Source organism: Fringilla coelebs (assembly GCF_963513975.1).
Source record: "Fringilla coelebs genome assembly, chromosome: 1".
NCBI lineage: Eukaryota > Metazoa > Chordata > Aves > Passeriformes > Fringillidae > Fringilla > Fringilla coelebs.
Genome location: NC_140028.1, coordinates 129,395,915 through 129,415,787, shown reverse-complemented (window position 1 = coordinate 129,415,787; position 19,873 = coordinate 129,395,915). Strand labels below are relative to the sequence as shown.

Genomic DNA, 19,873 nt, shown 5'->3' with positions numbered 1-19,873 from the left:
GGAAACAGAAGGAGAAGGAGAAGGAGAAGGAGAAGGAGAAGGAGAAGGAGAAGGAGAAGGAGAAGGAGAAGGAGAAGGAGAAGGAGAAGAAAGCTTTCTTCAGGAGCACAGAGCTAGAGGTAGGTGGGGAATAAGGCGGCAGTCATCATGCAAATTACTTGTACCACACCAGGGTAGTGAGGTGCTTGTTCCCAGTAGCATCATTCAGACATATGCTGATCATTCTGTACCTTAGGCTCTAGGCAGTATCTGTAACTTAGGCTCTAGGCAGTATTTCAATTCTGACTTCCAGTAATCTCTATGATTTTATGATGATCAATAAATTATTTGAGGTTTCACAAGGATCAGCAAAAGGATTCAATTTATGTGAGAGGTATTTAGTCAGGCAGAAATGAATTTACCACATGTTTAGAACCACAATTACTCAACCGTGTTGCCTACATTAAGATAAATGTAATGTTGATATGAAACAGTTGAAAATAACATTTGAACTAATAAATAGATTTATAAGATTATTTTTCATTTTGGTTTCTTTTCTAATAGCAGATCAACTATAAACAGTGAAAATCCATCACTATTTAAGTCAGTTTGTCTCTCAGAACAACATTAAGGGCAGTTTTCAAACACACATGTTCCCATGATATGCTGTAGCCTGTAAAACATATAAATGAAAAGACATATGCATAACCCTCTTCAGACTTGCTGTTCTGTCTCACCAAGAAACAATGTTTTCAAGTTCAAACTTTTATTAGATAATGTTATTAATCTTCTTTTGAAATTTATTAGTAAGCAAACTGTTCCTTCACCTGTGGAGTATAACAAGTATGACTTGGTACTCATTTTTCTCAACCTCACCACAAATTTAAATACAGCAGCTGTCATGAGCAGTTCAGTTTTCTTGTACTTACAGTTAGAAGGATGATGAGTAAGAAGCAACTCTGGGTTGTTTTTTTCATTGTGGAGTCTTCTTGGAGAGACACGTTGTAAATGAGCCTTCTGGGAATTAAACAACAAAAACAAAAGCATTATTGGACTTTTCCTTTTACAATAAATTCCTTGTCTTTGTGTATGAGCACATTTTTAGACTTAATCTGGACTCTGTGTGTGGTTGTCTGAGCACTCCCAGCCTTACATGTGCTCAAGTTTGGTCAAATTAGAGGCTGGTACACTTTAAATTTAGTCTCCTTTGTGGATCTCTGGTGGTGAGTACAGATGGTGCAGGGTACAGTTCCCTGTTACTGGCTCACCAGCAGCAGATCCAGGTTAAACCCTGTGTCTTTGCCTGCTGAGGCTACCTTAGTTGTCCCTTTTCAGCTGCTTCTAACCTCATATAGACCTGCAGACCAATGAACTATCTGGATATTTTAAACCTGACTTGCAAAATCCAGAAAGATCCAGTTTGCAAAGAAGTGTAATAGCAGCTCAATAGCACAAAAATATTTTGTGTAATAGCACAAAAATCATGTTTGTGGGGCCAGGGAAAGCCAGAGTTGGAGTAATCTCTGGCCAGATGAACATGGAAAAGAGAACAGGAAAAGAGAAACTGGGAACAACATGTTGGGATTGCACGTTCCATAATGCAGCTGGGTGGCTGGGCTGTGGACAGACACACAGCAGTGTAAGCCTCAGGTCACCAGGTATGTCTGCTTCAGCACTAACTGCTGGGGAGGCAGAGCATGGACATGACTCCACAGGTTTGAAGGGAACTGCATCAGCAACTTTTTGATTTTCCAGGTTTTTCCTACATCAACACTTCTCTGGCCTATCTGGAAAAAATATCCAGGGGGCACCAGGTATAATCTTATTAATTCACAGTTATGGGAGTTCAAGCAAACAAAGCTCTCTGCATTAACACATCATTTTAAGTTTTACAAAAATGTAAGTTCTGTATTAAATGAGAAATGCAGCTTTTGTCAAAGCACATTGTGCCTTCTGATGTCTCACAGACCACTCGTGGTGTATGTGCAGAGCAACATAGGACATGGGGCTGTGATCACCTTCAGCCACAGTAACACAGTGAGCACTCACACACCTTCATTTTTCAGACAGCTTAAAAACCAGGAATTAGCTGTTTTCTACCTGGAGCATCCTACACATTTGAAACCCGCGAATTTAATGTGAAAAAGGCACAGGGACTTGGATGCTTAGTCTAGTTGACATGTAGTGAACAATACAATGACTTGTGCAACATTTTTCTCAGGAACAGCATTGTAACAGCTTTTCTCATCTTTAAATGGTCTGGAAGGGCACCCATTTTCAGAGGAGTAAATGATATATTGTCCTCATCTAAAGCAGAAATACGTAATGTCAAATGGAATAAAGGTGTGGCACTTCCACTTCAATGTAGCATATGTGATCCAGTCATATATAGCATATGTTGCAGTCATCTGTCACTGAGATTACACAAAACATAAAGTGATGGCAAAGAGGGGTCAGAGGATTTGTCTCTTACAGGAAGTAGTCTTATTACTGTCTGAAACTTCCCAGAACAATTCTGCCGTGTCAGAAGTAATGCAAGATGCAAATGATACAGAAATAATATGTAGTTGCACTGTGGTCCACAAGCTTGCATTTGATTATTCACTGTAGACAACTCAATTGAAACAAAAACTGGACATCTAGATCAGAGAAAAATGCCTGGAATTGTCTGCATATTTTCCAGGCTTTTCCCTGCAATCCGTATTGGTTCACACTGACAATAAAGATTAATGAATAACATATAAACAATGGCCCTTGGACAGCTATACAGTGAGTACAAGCACGAGTATGGTGTTCATCCAGTTACACATTGTACTGCAAAGTGTTCTGCAGCATGGTGTAAAGCCAGCCTCTGTTCTTGTTAGCATCATCACTTCTGCTGCATCTGTAGGGATTTAGTAGCAAGTAGGTGAAGGGAGAACTTTGTCTTACAAACTGTCAACAGCTTTAAAATACACAACAGTTCCTACCAATGGCACAGAGATTAACACAATACAGTGACCTAGTAAGCATAAGCAAGATCAAAATCAGCTGAATTTACCTGCTATATGTCTGCTTTTCCTGCACTTTGTGCCAAGAGTGTCTGCACACTCTGGGTTACAGCTGTAGATGCAGGTAAGTCTTTTCCCTTGGCTAAGTACAGAAGTGTAATGCAAAAATCTCTTTCTCAGTGTGTTCATTATACTCAGAATTTTTGAAACATCTCTTGCAACTTCCCTACTAGGCTGCAGGTTTCTTTGGGAGCTTCTTTTCCACCCCGTGCAGCTTTCTCAGGGTGACTAGCTGGGTACACACCTCAAGCCACAAGGTCTCTATGTTTTTTTATTTAGATAAGACTTGCAGACCCTCCTGGGGAGTGCCTTGCCACTCAGCACAGAAGGCACCAACCTGCTCTTCCTGCATTAACACTGGACTGGGAAACACTGGGCAGACCCCACTGAGCAAGGCACCGGCAAGCCAGCAGATCCTGCTGCTGAGTGTTTGAGGGTTTTGGATCCAGGGAGGAGGTTGCAGGTCGGTGTGTGCAGCCAAACATGCAGATAGTTTTGAGGAAAGTATTAAAATGATCCCCCCACTCCCAGTGGGACATTTTATCCCTGGGTTCCTAATTTAGGCTACTGCTTTGGGCCAGGAGTGAGCCATACCCTTCTATAATCCCAGGTCTTGCACAGACTAGAATTGTAGTGATAACCCCATTAGGAGAGGAAATGCCAGGAGTTTAACCCCCATGCCTGAGATGGGAGTAGAGCCAGTCCCTCCCATTTCCCCAGCACATTCTCTACCATTAGCCCACAGTAGCCTTGAAATGGTTTAAGTAGCACCAGGATCCCTTGGTACTTCCAATAAAAATCATGATTGCTGCTCAGTTATTTCTCATATGCCAAAAACTGGTGACCATCAGTCCCAGGCAGAGAGATGGGTCTCCTTACAGCCTCTAGTCAGGGGTCCAGGGAGATGAGGCAAGGCAGGAGATGTATCTACTGTCTTCTACTCCTGCACTCCCTGTGGCTTACCTTTGTGCAGTACCTCAATGTTTTGTCTAACCTTCCTTTTCATACAGGAATCCCCTGAGAAATAAAATCTCTGCATTCTCAGTTGCTGGTGTCAGGCACGTAAAGACATTGCAACATTGAAACTGCAGGTATCTAGGAGCCTTGAAGCTTATCTCATTCATTTTGGGAGTCTTGGAGGCCCAGATGCTAAGCTGTGTGATGACTACTCAGTTGTTATTGTAACAGATCACAGTTTCCATTAGCTTGCCTGGCGGAGATTGTGAACTGCATCTCGAGTGTGCACTATGTTAACAAACTGAAACTATCAGCTATGGCAAATAGACAATTTCAGATTTACACAGAGGAAAGGACCAAATAATTCCACTTTATTGATTCATTTGGATTACACTGGAGCTGCAACACTTGCTTCATTTTTCCATTTAAAACCAGTGAACAAAAAGGGGTTGTTTTACCTTAGGTTTCCCTTTAACCAAATCCTTTCCAATAAACCAGATGAAAATAGGAAGAAAGTAGCTACAGACTTGTCTGTGTCCATTTTTAAGGTGATCACAAAGTTTTCTAAGCCCCTGCATTACATATCCGAGCAGCCAACGTGATCATACACACCAGTGAGGAGACTGAAGATGGAAGGGAAGAAGTTTATTGTATTGTTGTATTACCCACTCTAAGAAGTTCTTAGACCGGGTAATACAACAGAGACAAATATACTTTGAAAAAACAACAGCTAAAAAAAGCCAATAAATACACTTTGAGTAAGAATTATTTATCTAGGACTTTAAAAATATACGAGCCAAATTATCCTGAAGACTTTCAGGAAAGGCTGAACATTTTATGAGACAAAAGATAGTAAACATCAAAGGAGTTAGAGGAGCTGATTCCTTCCACCTGCCAGGCATAACTCAGGAGGGGAGTGCTGAGGTATCTGGCTGAGCACTGATACAAATCCCACTTGTATTACATGTAGATATGGGTGGGTGTAGTGCTTCTGCATCCTCTGATGACTGTAAATTGAAGGTGATGCCTGCTGCTTGTTAGTAGCCAAAAAAACCCCAGTAGCCACAACCCCCCTACTTCTTCAGAGCTTTGGAAGCCATTGCTAATGACCCCCTTGGCTGTTGGACAAGGGGTTTTTTGAGGTTGCAAGTAAAAGCAAAGAAAATTTCAGGAAGAGACTAGCAAAGTATATCAGCAGATTTGTTGGCAGAAAAAGCTTGGAATACTTACACAAACCAGACTGTGTAATTAGTTTCAGAAAACTCAGTTTTAGTCTTTTGTAAATGTCTTCTATGAAGTATTTTAGCCCAAAATGTTAACAGCATTACGTAAAGAGTTGCATACCAAGCAATTCTGGAGTTTGGCATCTACAGGACCCTCTGTACCTTAATTTCTCTGAATTTGGCAGTATCATACTGTTTTACCCAGAAATAGTGCCTGAGGGACAAAGTTTTATGCCTTTGCACCACAGGCTCTGGTCATACAAACAGTGGTTCAAGGAAGAGGCTTAGAGATGGAGGAGATGGTGAATAATAACAGCATATCTGCCCCTGAATAGATCAATTTAAGCTTTTGTGGAATTGAAATTAAAAGAAAAGTGACTTTTATGCTTTTGCAGTGAAAGAAGAAACAACACATGCAATTATGCTTTTACTTCAGCCATCATGCAAGACAGAGAGTGGATCACACCACAGTGACTCTGGAAAATGAGTTCATTGCCTTCTATCACTATTCAGAGGATACACTCTTGAAATAATCTCACTGTTACAAAACAATGATTGCTCACATGAGAATTACATCAGGCTCTCAGCACCGATCAAAGTATCATAGAGTGGTTTGGGCTGGAAGGGACCTTTAAATACCATCTAGGTCAAAACACCTCTGCTATAGGCAGGGACACCTTCCACCAGCCCAAGCTGCTCAGGGCCCCATCCAGCCTTGTCTTGAACGCTTTGGGGGATGGGGCATCCAAAACTTCTGGGCAACTTGTTTCATCTCCCTCACAATAAAAAATTCCTCCTAATATACAGTCAAAATCCACCTTCTTTCAGTTTAAAACCATTGAATCTTTTCCTGTGACTACAGACCCTGGTGAAAACTTTTCCCTATGTTTCTTGTATGACCTTGTTGTAGCTACTGAAAGGCTACAACAAGGTCTCCCTAGAGCCTTCTCTCCTCCAGGCTCAAGACCTCCAGGTCTTTCAGGTTTTTTCATAGGAGACAGCTCCAGCTCTCTGATCATCTTCATAGCCTTCTCTGGACTCATTGCAACAGGTCCACATCCTCCTTACTCTGGGGCCCCCAGAGCTGGGTGCAGCACTCCAGCTGGAGTCCCATCAGAGCAAGCAGAGGTGCGGGATCCCCTCCTTCGATCGACTCACAACGCAGCCCAGGATACAACTGTCATGTCACAATGTTCATTCCTGATGATGAAGGCTTTAATTTTTTTTTAGTTCTTACAATCAAATTTGAAATACTGGAGCTAAATGCAAACCTTATAATTCTGAAGTAACACTCAGGATTTTACTAACTCTGCTTTCAGTAATGGAAAACAAGATAAAAGCAGCAATATTTTAAAAAACTTGCTAAGTGCCAGGAAACGTTACCATGTTAAAGTCAAATATTTCCAACCTGTGGAACAAAGAAGGAGAAAAAAAAAGAAAATCTGTGAAACAAAGCAGAGGAATAGAACTGTAACAGAGAATTCCTGCTATTCTGACTGCTGGAAGAGGGGGACTAAATGAAGCAGCTTTGGCCACTGGTCCACATTCAAGAGATGAAGGCAAGCACACTGCAGGAATGCCTGGTTCATCACTGAGCATTCCTCAAAGCAGAACGCTTCCTTGCCATTTTGCTGCACCATTATGAATCTCTGGCTTAGCATGTCACACAGTAGCACAGTATAATTTTAGCCTTTTAGGCCAACTGCGAAATGTCTTTTGAAAAGTGCTTGCAATTTCTGGAGGACTTTGCAGCAGTGCTTGTACAATAAGAAAATATGCAAATATCTACTCTTGGAGACAGTGTAGCTTGGACATAGCCAAAAGCTTGGGATGAATACTACACTGCTGTAAAATAAAGTTTTCAAAAGAATCACATACATTTATGTCAGAACAAAAATCTTTTGCACAGCCTGCAAAATTAAAGCAGAAATTTAGAGTTATTCTCTCTATACATATTATTTTAATAGGGAATGCATCTTTCACAGTCCTTATCACCTTTGTGGGTAAGATTAATATTAGTATAATTTAAAAGGAGAATTGTAAGGGTACAGCTAAATATACACTGCTAAAGAAACTGAAACATGCTGCACAGTTTCAGTCAAAACTTTTGAGTTAAGGAATAAGCCATATCCATGGTTGCCTTATAACTTTAGCTGGAACACCATCCCAACTCTACCTACATCCTAGACCTTACATACCAAACATGCCTGTCAATGTATTTAAAAATACTCTAACAAATACTTGACTTCAGTGTAGCAAGAATACAATGACAAGGCAGACCTGGATGGACTTTGGAAGCGCACATAAAGAGTTAGGGAGAAGTAAGAAAAACTGCAGAGTAAGAGGTGAATGTAAGGTAATTTTTCCAATTACCAAATTCTTTCTGTATCACACTGGAAAAATCTTCAAATAATTGGATAAATGTAACCTCATACATTACATTCTTCCCTCTTGGATCAATACTTGTTTTGGTAAATACTTTCTTGATTTCACATATTAAGATATTTTTGTTAAAAATTTTTCTTTTTGTTGCAGCACATACCGCAAAGAAAAATAGTTATTTAATATTTATTTTCAGCCAGTTTCTTCTCAGCTTTCCATTCAATTCTTCCCCAGGCAAACTCCCACGGGTCTTTTTTTTTAATCCTAAGCATACCTTCCTATAAATGATTAGAAGCAAATGAATATTTTATGGGGTGGGCAAAAAATCAAGAAAAATATTATAAGTTCTTATTATGTCAATGTTTTTATATAAGTCATATAAAGTGTGAAAAATCCTGTGAATAGATTGTTTTAAATCAAATGCACATGACACACATTTAAAGCATTTTGTTCTCACTTGGCAGAATAGACCATCCTACAGCTGGATGTAGGTTTCAATTCTTCCTCAAAAAATATGAGCCTGCGTGGAAATAATGTATTTTTCTTGAGTCTGGTTCTGATTTTATAGCAGTTTTGCTAATAATAAATAAAAATCTGGATTTTGATTTGAGGTCAGGGTATATAATTGTTGAGCTCTAAGGGTTGTATCTAAGGCATCATGAGTGTATTTTAAATTCCTTAATAGAAGGAGACAAGTTTTGGGACATTCAAACCCTCTTGTGACAGTCTCTGGGAAAGGCTTTGTGTGTCTGAGTTCTCAATGAACTTCTAAAGGTACACCAGTTGGTTTACCCAAAGATGTTTTACCTCTGCTGATGCATCTTGCTTTACCTATGTTCTTAAATTATAAATACCTACTGCAACATGGATACTTCTGTATTACACCTACCCTACAATGAGTAGAAAAGTGACCCAAAGCTGTCACTGCATTTTAAACTATTTTTACATCCAATCTAAAAATGAATAAAGATACAATAATGTAGTGATTGATGGGGATATAACAAAATATTGGTAAATCAGTAAAAATAAGATCATCTGCATCAATTATTACAGATTATTTGAATATCACAGCTGTAGTGCTTGGACATGGTGTTGTCCCTGACAGGAATTATGGCACCATTACAATAAAAGGTAAAAATGAATGTAAACATCTAAATTTCCAGTTTCAATAAGGGCAAAGTCTACATTTCTCCCTAAGGCATTATACATTAATTTCAGAAGTTCAACAGGGCAATTTACATACAGTGAAGTACTATGAACTGACATTTTCCCAAGAGGTAGTTATTAGCAACTAAAAATTCAGTGGAAGGCTTCCAGACTAGCCTACATGAAGAGATGCACTTTCAATGATACCTAGGCAGGTGAAGGTCACAGTGCTTAGGCTAAAATAAAGGGTAAAATGGGTCTTTGCTAAGACCTGCAGAGAGAGGTTACTGTTTTCTTCATGGTTCCTCTTTTTATCTGTAAATTGGAGCAGATTAGTGAGGAATACAGATGAGGGAATGGGAATCACCTGAACAGTGAGACAAGTCATTACTGGTGTAACTCATGCATATGCTCCAAGAAAATTTTATAAAAAGCCTTGCTTCTTTGTCCTAGACATTGCTCTGGGCTTGCAGTCTGAAGTCCAGGGTTCATCCAAGTGTCCCAGAGGAGCAGCTGAATCCAGATGAGACACTGTTTGCAGGAAAACAAGACCAGGAGACAGCTAAAATAGATTGTGGCTAAGACATGTGAATGCACCTTGTGAGCTGAAAGGTCATTACTCCCTACTAATATTAATGATGGCCTTTCAGGGACACCAGCTGCCAGCCATGCAAACAGAAGCTCTGGTGACCTCTTCCTCTGCTTATAAATATTAATAAGCAGGAGAATTTTCATAACCACTTGTGTGGTTCAGAGTTTCAGCAATACTTTCCACGGATCCTAAATACATGTGGTTAAGAATGACCAACCACATATCACAGAGGTTTCACTGGACCCAAGCAATCAGGTCCGTGGAAAAAAGCTTCATTTTCTGGCAGATCAGTAGTGGATGTAATATTTCAAAAAAACCCCAAACCAAACCAAAAAACCAAGAAAAATGGTGAAGCATGAGAAAGCCAGTACAAAGGAGAAACAAGGTCTTTCACCACAGCCTTCCCAGCCAGGAGGAACAGAGCAGAGTCTTTGGATCTATGACTCTTTCTGCCAAGATGAACTATCATGAATACATTCTTGAGAATTTAGTGAATTAAGCTGAATTTATTGAAGATCTCTTCCTACCCTGCATTCTGAGGACAACAATGAGAGTTTAGGCTGACTCCCACAGATTGTCATTTTGCTTTTGTTGTCCATTGTTCAGGGAGTAAGATCAGAGCCAGATCCTCAAAGTCTCAAGGTTCTCACTGCCTTCAGCAGAGCTGCCCTTCTGTGAGCCCTGGTTTTTTCTTCTTCCATTACACATGTTGAGTGGAGCTCTGAGACAGCACTGGGAAACAAACCTACTCACCTTGAAAAGGAAAATGGCTGAACATGGGAATGATTTCTTGTCACTTATGTTGGCTCCTCAGAGCCCATTTAATGGTACACTGATTTTTTTTATTGGCCTGTTGGCAATGTCACTGTCTCATTTGATATTACATTATTATTTTAAAGTTCATTCATTTAGTTTTGTTGTCTTTTCATGTGTTATGTTGTATGTGACATTCTAGTCTGACAAATAATGTGTTTCCTAATTTTGTGGGCATTAGTGGGGAGCAGGGCCTCTCAAAAGCATCTTGTTAGCCAGGGCCAGTAAGTCAGGCTGGGGGTAAAGCATTGTGGGGTCTGGCTCCCACCTGCTCCACTGTTAGCACTGGAAGCCTCTGGGGCCACTGCAATTCTCAAGCAAGTCAGTCGAAGTCCAATTACAATCACTTATAACATATTTCTTGAGTATGCCAAAACTAACTCCAAATGCCTCCTTATGCCAAGGTTTGCTTTTGGTAAAGTCTTGATATGCACTGGCTGAAGAATGCCTTTAGCAGGGTTTTATTTTGCTGGGGCAGATGAAATTAATTTCTGGCTCCAGTACCCAAAGGATTCAGAACCAACCCCAAAACGACATCTGAAGTCACTAAGGACAAGCCTCCAAGTTTTGAGTCAGCTGAAAACACAGAGTCAATTTTCCTTTCTGAGCACATTCCAGACCCATGCAGGTGCCAGGGGACTGTTCTTAGTTTAGCATATAGAGCTGGGACTTGGATGCTTATGTAACAGCTAGGCTTAGGGTTTCCCCAAATCTTCCTACCAAATCCAGCTGCAGAGACAAAGGATAATCTGGATCACAAATCATAAAGTTAAACAAGAAAATAAATGCCTCCAATGTAGCAGCCTATTTGTAAGATTTTTAAAAATAAACCCCTGGAAGCAGTCTGTAATTCTCAGCAAAATTTTTCCTGTTACACCATAGGTTGCCAACTTTAGTATTTATTTCACTGGCAATAAATTAAAAGACTTGAAACTTTAGACTCTCTGTGATGTTAAAAACTTCAAATATCCATCAATGATCTAAAGCTTCATGTGGAAAAATAATAGACGGTCTCTTCCATAAATTACATTGCTAGACAAGTGCCTTCATATGGAAAGTACTTCATATAAGGACAAAAGGGAAGCATATTTGGATGAGTACTGAGATTCAGAAAAGATTTCTGATGGTTTTGGAAAGAAGTCAGAACAATCTTTTCAACAGCAGCTACAGCTGACCTTGCCTCTCATCCTGACTGTCTCATTAAATCCAAATGTATGTGTGTCTATGGGTGTGTGGGTAAGCTTCTGCAGAGAGGTATAAAATCTCAAAATGTAGGGAATTTAACACAGCCTGGCTATTATGAGATCTGTAGAGATCATGTCTTGAGGCCTTTTGCCCCTCTAGTGTTTATTTGGCCTTCTGGTGATGGAAAGATCTCAGGCTTTTATTTGCTTATTAGTAACTTGGAGCTTTTGCCTAAAGCTTGCCAAGTACTCATCCCGATGAAGCACTTGACCTTTCTAGAATGTTTTTCAGACACCACCAATTTAAAAAGTACCTAAAGAATATTTTTTTCTTTAGCAGTCATAATATTTTTAGTTAAGTCTGTACTTTGGATCTTCTGCACTTTGTGCTTCACCAAGGAAGTGAGAGACCCAGCTCTGGTTTCTTAGAGTAAAATCTGGTTTTATGTATCACATATCTCACACATTGCGCATACACAAGCAAAAATGCAATGCAAAAGCCATGTATTTTATATGTGTTCTGCAAAGAGCATCTGTATATTTTTTCTTTATTAAGATAAAAATTTTAAATATTGGGGTTTTTTATTATTTTTTTTATTAGTATGTGCAAGAAAACATCACTTTTGTAGCCTCATTCAATGGTCCCATTTGAGCAGGTGTTTCACATGTCTACAAGGAAAAGAAAAAACAATTCTTTGATTGAGGAAGACATCACTGTGAAATTAATAGTACAGTATAATAGTACAGTTCACAGCAAAGACACAAATAGCAGAATGTACTTTACTGTGCCTATATGTCCTAAAACTTCTTCTTCCAGACCTTATGGTTCCCTTCCCTACATTTAGCATTTTCCTACTATTCTTTACTTCCTTTCACCCTTGCATTTTTTTCCAGAAGATACTATTTCCATGTTCTTTGAATATAGTCATATAAACGATCACACAGAGTTCACAGCATAGAACAGAAAATCTGGTGCAATATAAATTTAGTTTACTTTCAATGAATATTGTGCTAACTGCTTCCCAAACTGTTTTAGTAAAACACTCATATGGAATTTATCTCAAAGCTTTACATCATGTCTAGCTGGCCGTATTATGTCTCAAAATCCCCAGCCCTTTGTTATAGAATTAGGATAGGCTTCTGGAGTTCTGGTTATATATTTCTGCTCCAGGGATCACACCATGACAAACTCATTCAACTTTAATTTCCTTCTTAATGAAAAGAGTTGGTAATCCAGGTTCAAATCATGAATCCCACAATCCCTTTGAAAAGACTTCAAAAGAAACAGCAAAAATACAAACCGCAAAAAAAACAAGAAAACAAAATTCCCAAACCAAAACCAAAACAAACAAACCACTCTAAAATGAACAAGCAAATTAACAACTCCGCAGAAGCTACTTTGGGAAGTGAGTTCTGAAAGAACCACTGTAAGAAGGATTAAATACATTCACATTGTGCAGTTCAAACAGCTGCTAAGCAGAGAATGACTCAGCCCCTGCGTCCATCTGAGTCAGTCTTGCTTAGGCACAGCTTCAGAAATGCTCCCCCCAGCAAGCTGCATCTGGACACCCTCTGCATCCCACCACCAACATGCAATAACACATTGCCACACAGACAGAGGAGCTGCTGGGCAGGGGAGGGGTACATACTGCTGAATACCTTTAAATCTTTTAATTTACTGCAACTGGTATAAAATAACAAACTTTGACTTTTTGTGGTTCCTGGGGAGTATCAAATGTACGAAACTCCACTTTTACTCCAGTGTCATCAAAATATGGGGAGTGGTCAATGACAATAACCAAATGTATGGATTTTGCTGTTTGAAGTTTTAATCATGACAAGCATTTCTTCATTGACCTCCTATAATCATACTGGCAGTAATGGGAGAGGATGCAACAGCTCTACTCTTATGATGCAACAGCAGTTGGTCCTTGAATTTCTACACTAACTCTTGCCCAGCCATTCATCTCTATTGAATAATTCCACTAAATTGGCTTGCTTACTTGATATTCAAATTAGGATAATGGGACAAAATCCAATAATGAACTAATTTCCTGACTTGCATAATATGGTTTTATCCATTTCCTGCTTGTGTGATCTGATCTATGTCCAGTAAAACCAGCTTTTGGTACAGCACTTCAATGGCACTTAAGCTAATGGGCAGATCTTGAATCCTGCTCTTGGTATCACTTTTCTCAGTGGCATCCAGATTTTGACTCAAAAGTTTTGATATCCGTAACTAGATCATGAACTTGGTTTTTGATCATTAGCAGCACAAACCTGGTTTTACTTTCATGAATTCTGCCAGGAAAAGTGGAACATATGTGGAAAAAAATAATCTGTGCATGAACTGAACTATGAACATTACCTTTGACATGAAAGGCAGCATAAAAGACAAAACACTTATTCCATTCTGGCCAACAAACTGCAGAAGTCAGAAGAGGACTTCAAACATAAGGTAGAATCCTTGCCAAGAGCTGTTTTGTTTAATCAGAAAGGGTTGGGCTGAAGCCAACACACTGACTTCCACAGGGAAATTCAGATGCATAAGTCATACAGGCTGATGAGAGGAAGACAGATGCTTGGAGCTCTTGAAACTAGGTCCCAGCTACTACCAGGACTTCTGCTAACAGATACTGAACCCACTCCTTGGTCTGATGACAGACACTGAACCAGCTCCTCAATCTGATGATTCAGCCAAAAGGATGTAGCACAGACCTGCATCCTGGCACTGCCAGCATTCCTGCATTCAAGAGGGCTACACAGCATTTACCTGTTTTACAGTGTTCTTATTTCACCAGATGCAGGCATAGCACACAGGGGTGCTGGATCCTAGGTTAGCTTTCTGAAGTGAATGAGCTCTAGTCCACATTATGAGCGCTATCCCTTTTGATCTATGCATCCACAGACCTTCTGGAGGCAAAACAGCAGATCAGCAACAGAAGGTCATCTATACCCTGAACAGTTTGGCAGAAGGTTTCTGTGGCTTCTGATGACCTCTGGTGTCTCTTACCTGATGTCAATGGATGTGTATGTTGTGGGCTGCTCTCTCCTATTACTGGATGGGACACCTCCCTTCTTAAATTCTTTGCCCACAAAGGAATCACAGTAGCTTGACAGTGGTTAGCTGTCTGTGTACCAGGGTGGAAGAACTTCAATACTGTTCTGCAGGACATTTAACTAAAGACACTCTGAAACATGCACAAGAAATAAATTCTCTGTGCTTTGTCTTGGTATGGAAAGGTGCTGCAATCAGGGGTCGCACCGGTACAAAAGAGCTCCTGGGGAAAGACCCAAGTACATTGGGTCAGTGCCAAAGCTTTGAACTCTGACCCTAGGCAATCATATTTCAGTCCCTCACTTGCAAGGAAAGTATTAGTCATGTACCATAACAAAATTAGCTGTTTGAGTTCATTAAAAGAATTAACTGATTTTATATCGCATTTTCAATTTTTTTATAATTTAGGGTCTCATTTAAGCTACAAGTACTGTATATATCAAGCAAATCTTGACTAATATCTTCTACCTGAAAGACCAGGAAATGTTTGTTTCTGTGTGATCAAATGCTGCTGATTAAAACATGAAGCAAAGCTTAGATGAAAATAAAGATTCTACTTGGAAGATTAGGACTTTTTTACATATCTTCTGGAATAAAGCATGTTTCATTAAAACAAATGGCTTAAAGTTATTTAAAGGGTCTGTTTCTTGTTTCTACGAGGTGCACCTTATTTTAATTTCTCTCTATAGCTATTGGTCGGGAAACTGTCAAATTGCTCTGCTCTGGTGAGATAGTTAAGGAGTTACCAGCAGATAAACAAAAGAGCCTAAACCCCCCTTTGCCTGTTAAGGGACCCTTGAATTATTTTATAAATCTTCTGTTTGGATGTTTTGAGAATCAATGACCTATCTTTAGTGCTGCAATTTTAACTCCCATTACACTACATTTGCATTTCAGCTTTCATTTTCAGAGGAAAGACAATGAAGTGATGATATTGTTTTGGAGCTGGTCTGGGTGCTGGATACTCAGCTGTGCATAGATCCTTCTTAGCAAAACTCACCAGTGCTCCATCTTTATTTAGCATTGCTTTTCCAACAGTTGCAGTGACAGTTCCTTGGAAAAAAATGTTTATTTTGTAGTACTCAATTTTTTGGAAGACCATGACTGTGACTTTTCAAGCAGTAAATCCGTATCTTTCTGTTTGCACAGGACTTAACCATTGTAAAAAAAGTGATACTGTCAGCACTGGGTACAGCAGGTCTCGCTGGGAATTCTTGTGCCAGGATAGAGGTCAGTGGTTCAAGCAGATGTCTATAGCTAAGTAAATATTTCATATGAGATTTGAATTCTAGAAGTAACAGTTTTGGGAAAGATTCTTTGGTAACTTCATTTTTGACATTAGTTTCTTCAGTGTGGGAATTTAAGCACTGGATTGCAGCATTTATAAAAAATGACTATATGAGACAGTGAAATACAGACTGTGAGACCTAAAATATTTAAAATAGGCAAAATAGGGAGAAATCGTTGTTGTATTTCTCTTCATATGAATCAATGAACTCAAACTGATTTCTAAATAAAAAATATTTTTAAGTAGCTTAATTTTTGAGTGTGGCTTCAAGACTTAACTCCAAGACTAAGTCATTAATAATATTATATATATAATTATATATAATATATAATATATTATATTGTATGCTGCTGATTGAACAGGAATAAATAACTGTAAATTACATGAAACCACTGTTAAATTACTATCAATTTTGAAGTTGCAAGCAATATTTTTTCTGATTTAACTTTGCCTTACTTTGGGCCAATAGTATGCTTCTAACAAAGTCCACATTTGGTATCGATTTCAATGAAAAGAAGTTTGAAGAAGACAGAGAAAAAGAAGGCTGCTGCAAAGAGAAGGGCAGTCTCCCACAGAGAGCAAAGCTTACAAAAAGACAAATCTCTTTACTCATCATGGATTTCTAGCTCAAACATCCTCCCTGGTAATTGCAATTCTGAGCTGCAGCACACAGCACTGTCCACACAAACAACCGTGCCTTGCTTGAATCAAATTTAATTATGAGGGCTTAGGAATAAGGTCGCTTTCCTACTTAATTACAAGTCTTATAAAATTCTACAAAACCTTCATACAGACTTGTTACTACCACACTCTGACATAAGTGTGCTTTCCTGCTCCAATCTCCTTCCATGGGCTGCACAACCTGAAGATCCAACAAAGCCCAACACATGTTCTAATGCCAAAAGAGATTTTAAACTCCATAATTTTCCCAATGCTAAAACAATGGGGCAAAGCTGTCTCCAGGGATGCAGGTTCTGAGTCCATATGAATATTGGGCTATTTCTTGAAATTTTATTTCAGAAGCCAAGCTCATGTATTGGCAGCTCACCAAAGTTAGACAGACACGGAAAGAAATTTTTGTTCTGAAGAGACAGAATGAAAAAGCCTGTGGCTTGTGACACTAATGCCAAAAAGAACAGCCATGATTTCTAATGCCAGCACAGAAGATAAGCTGTTTCTTTTTGTTTTTCTGGATATAATTAAGTACATTTCTTTCACTTTACTGTCTGTGACTTGAACAGGATGTTGCTCCTTACTTGAAGTTAAGTTAGAAAAATATAATGGAAAAACTTCCCTAACCAGTTTTAAGATTGGAAAAAAGTGCCAAAATAGGAATGAAGTAGTGTAAAAATTAATGCAATTTTCTACTGATAAAGTTTCATCTGTTAATAACATCAAACACACTCTATTGATACTGGAAGTTAAAGCAATTTCACCTGAGCTTTCTAAATTAATATGTATGGACTATAATTCCTGCCTTCAGGCTTATTTTTTATTGAAATTATGCAAAATTTTTATATTCCATTGAAAATTTTTATATTCCATAGAAGCAAACAATTATTTTCATACTTGAAGTAAGCCTAAGAGCAGCTGCAGTTTCAAAAAACAACCTGGCAAAGACAGACAGAGATATACATCTTGGTTATGTACAGCAGTCTGTCTACAGATTCTGGTTGCTAAACACATTTGAGGAATTAAATCATTGAAATTTGCATTATCATAACACTATTTAGGAGCTTCCAGAGATAAACATTTGCTTTGTGATGCATAAAAATACATCAGGAAGGTCTTGTGCAATTATTATAAAAATTGCTCTCCTGTAGACAATACACAGGATTCAAGTACACAAAGAGTCCTTTGAAGTGATGAATGCTGACAGGAGAATACCTTCTCCACTATGGTGACAGATATTTCACACCAAAACAGAGGCTGGTCTCTCTTTCCCCACAGATCAAGTCATGCATACTTTTTTTTACAAATGCTAAAAATAGGCTACTCCAGCAGTGTGCCATAATGGTACAAACAGGTACACCCAAGGAGAGTAAACTTTAAAAACAAAAGTCATAGTGGCATCTGCAAACTTCCTTGTCAATTCATTCTTTCTACAGTGTTTTCTCACCTTTCTGTCTGTTCGTGGAATGGAAGATCTGTATATCCTACCATCCTTGATACAGTTAGAGAACAAAAGGTATGAAGAGTGGACTAGACCCTAGATGTAAAATTTTCTATATTCTGGAAAGAGCTATGTGGGGAACTTCATACTTTCTCAGGCACAGCAAATGTCTGTACTAGCACTGCCGCAAATTACTGCTCAAACATCTAATTCCCATATATCTTGTCAGAATGAGGGGAAACTGTTATGGTCTCCAGTGTCTTTGGCATTTACAGATTTAGAAATTATTGTCCAGACAAGCCTAACCCCCTCTGAAAGTGTGCACAGAACAGAAGCAAGGTAATATTTGTCAGCGTAAGACCTGAATTTCAGCTTTCTTAACTCTGTGGAGAAATAGTAATAGGTTTTTCATATCAAAACAAGAACAGTATCTCCTTCATTATCTGAGACACAATGAAGAATTAAAGGAATTTTCAGTCTTGGTATAGAGAATGGAAACCATCTGTAGCCTTCATAATGCAAAAGCCTTAAAGTTTTCACAATTCTGTCTGCAGAAGAAAAGCAATAGGCTACTTCAGGATAGGATACTGGGGCACAGTGCTAGCTACAGGCTTTATCTGAGGAAAGAATGATGTTAGGAAAGGTGATAATTTGTGTACATTTACAAGGGCATTTGTAAAAAACAAGGGATAGGATACAAATAGTCATAAATTATGTTGACAAACCTAAAACTAAGACCAGAGAATAGTAAAAATATTATTAAATAATAATATTTTCATTAACTAGACAGCTGTTACAAATAGCTTTTCTGTGTTTTATGCAATGTAAGGAATTGCAAAATCTGTTTTCTATCCCTCCTTGAAAAAGTATTCCAGCATACTCTTTAGAAGTAGTGAATATTCTGGTCTTATTTGATTTAACAGTCTTACATTATACAAAACCTAATTTTTGTTTGGTAAGACTGGGAAAGGCTCAGGGCATGACTGTAAAAAGAGATTTGGGGTTAATCCTAGAGGAAAGGATCCAGTTTACCATGGGCATACAGAGATTCTGGTACAAGTTGCAGAGCAAGACACAGGAATCAGCAAGCCTCTTGCCCTTTTGGACACAATATGTACAAAATCAGCATGTCTTTCTGTATGCCTCTGGTCCATTAAACTGTTTTCCTGGAGGATAATAACCATTGCTTCCCCTGAAACAAGTGCTGCTGGTAAAAGGGGCAGACAAGCCACCAGAGAAGTGGAAAAAGAGATCTGAGCTACTGCAGCAAAGTATGAATTACTAATCCTGATACAAGTTGTTTTGTCTCATTTGTGTGGACTATATGAGACTGACTTAATTTTGAATGTGCAGTCCTTCCTACTGCTGGCAAGAGAAATAATGGCACAGATCACCTACTTCACTTTATACATGGAGGAAAACAGGATGCATATCATAAGGGGCCTCAAGGAGGACAATCTAGTACTTTTGGGGACCAACCAATTACCTTCTGCTTTTCCTCATCCTGAAAATTTTCCTCCTGATCTGGTTTCTTCCAGCATCATGTGATGGAGAAGTTGGGAGCCAGCACTAGGGCTAAGCATCTGTGTATGGTATAAATTCACACCTGTATGGAAGCAGCTTATCAGTGCTTCTTCCCATTACAAGCAGTCCCAGAAAAGAGCTGTATAAGCAGAGTAAAAGTGGGCTGCCCACGTCATGCAAGTGAATGCAAACAGGGAGGCCACCCTGGGATGATCACCATGTGGATTGCTATCACTGCAACTGGGATGCAGAGCCCTTCACATACAGGGGACTCAGACCAAGACAGAGAGGACTTCTTTCTGGCAGCAGACTAAAGAGAGCTGAACAGAGTTACTAAAAACATTTATTTTTTATTAGACTCTTTCTCACCAACATTTTGTTCTAATTCATCTGTCAAAACCTCAAGATCAATTTGTTTATAAATGTAGTTATGCAGTTATCAATCAAATAACTGTATCCTCTGTTTGTCCAGGCTGAAGTGAATCACCATCACAGAAATTTTGCTTCAGTGGGTTTATGAAATACACTAATGTGCTTTATTCATTTTCGTGTCAGTACATCTGT

General features: G+C 38.9%; 1 protein-coding gene across 1 annotated transcript in view; it reads right to left on the bottom strand.

Annotated features, from left to right (window-relative positions):
- CALCR (calcitonin receptor) overlaps window positions 1–19,873 on the bottom strand; it is a gene marked incomplete at both ends in the record, with an annotated part of 152,494 nt that overhangs the window by 65,224 nt on the left and 67,397 nt on the right. Inside the window, one exon of the mRNA XM_084209024.1 lies at window positions 909–996. Coding sequence (XP_084065150.1) covers window positions 909–996 — 88 coding nt within the window. The remainder of the gene's footprint in view (window positions 1–908; window positions 997–19,873) is intronic.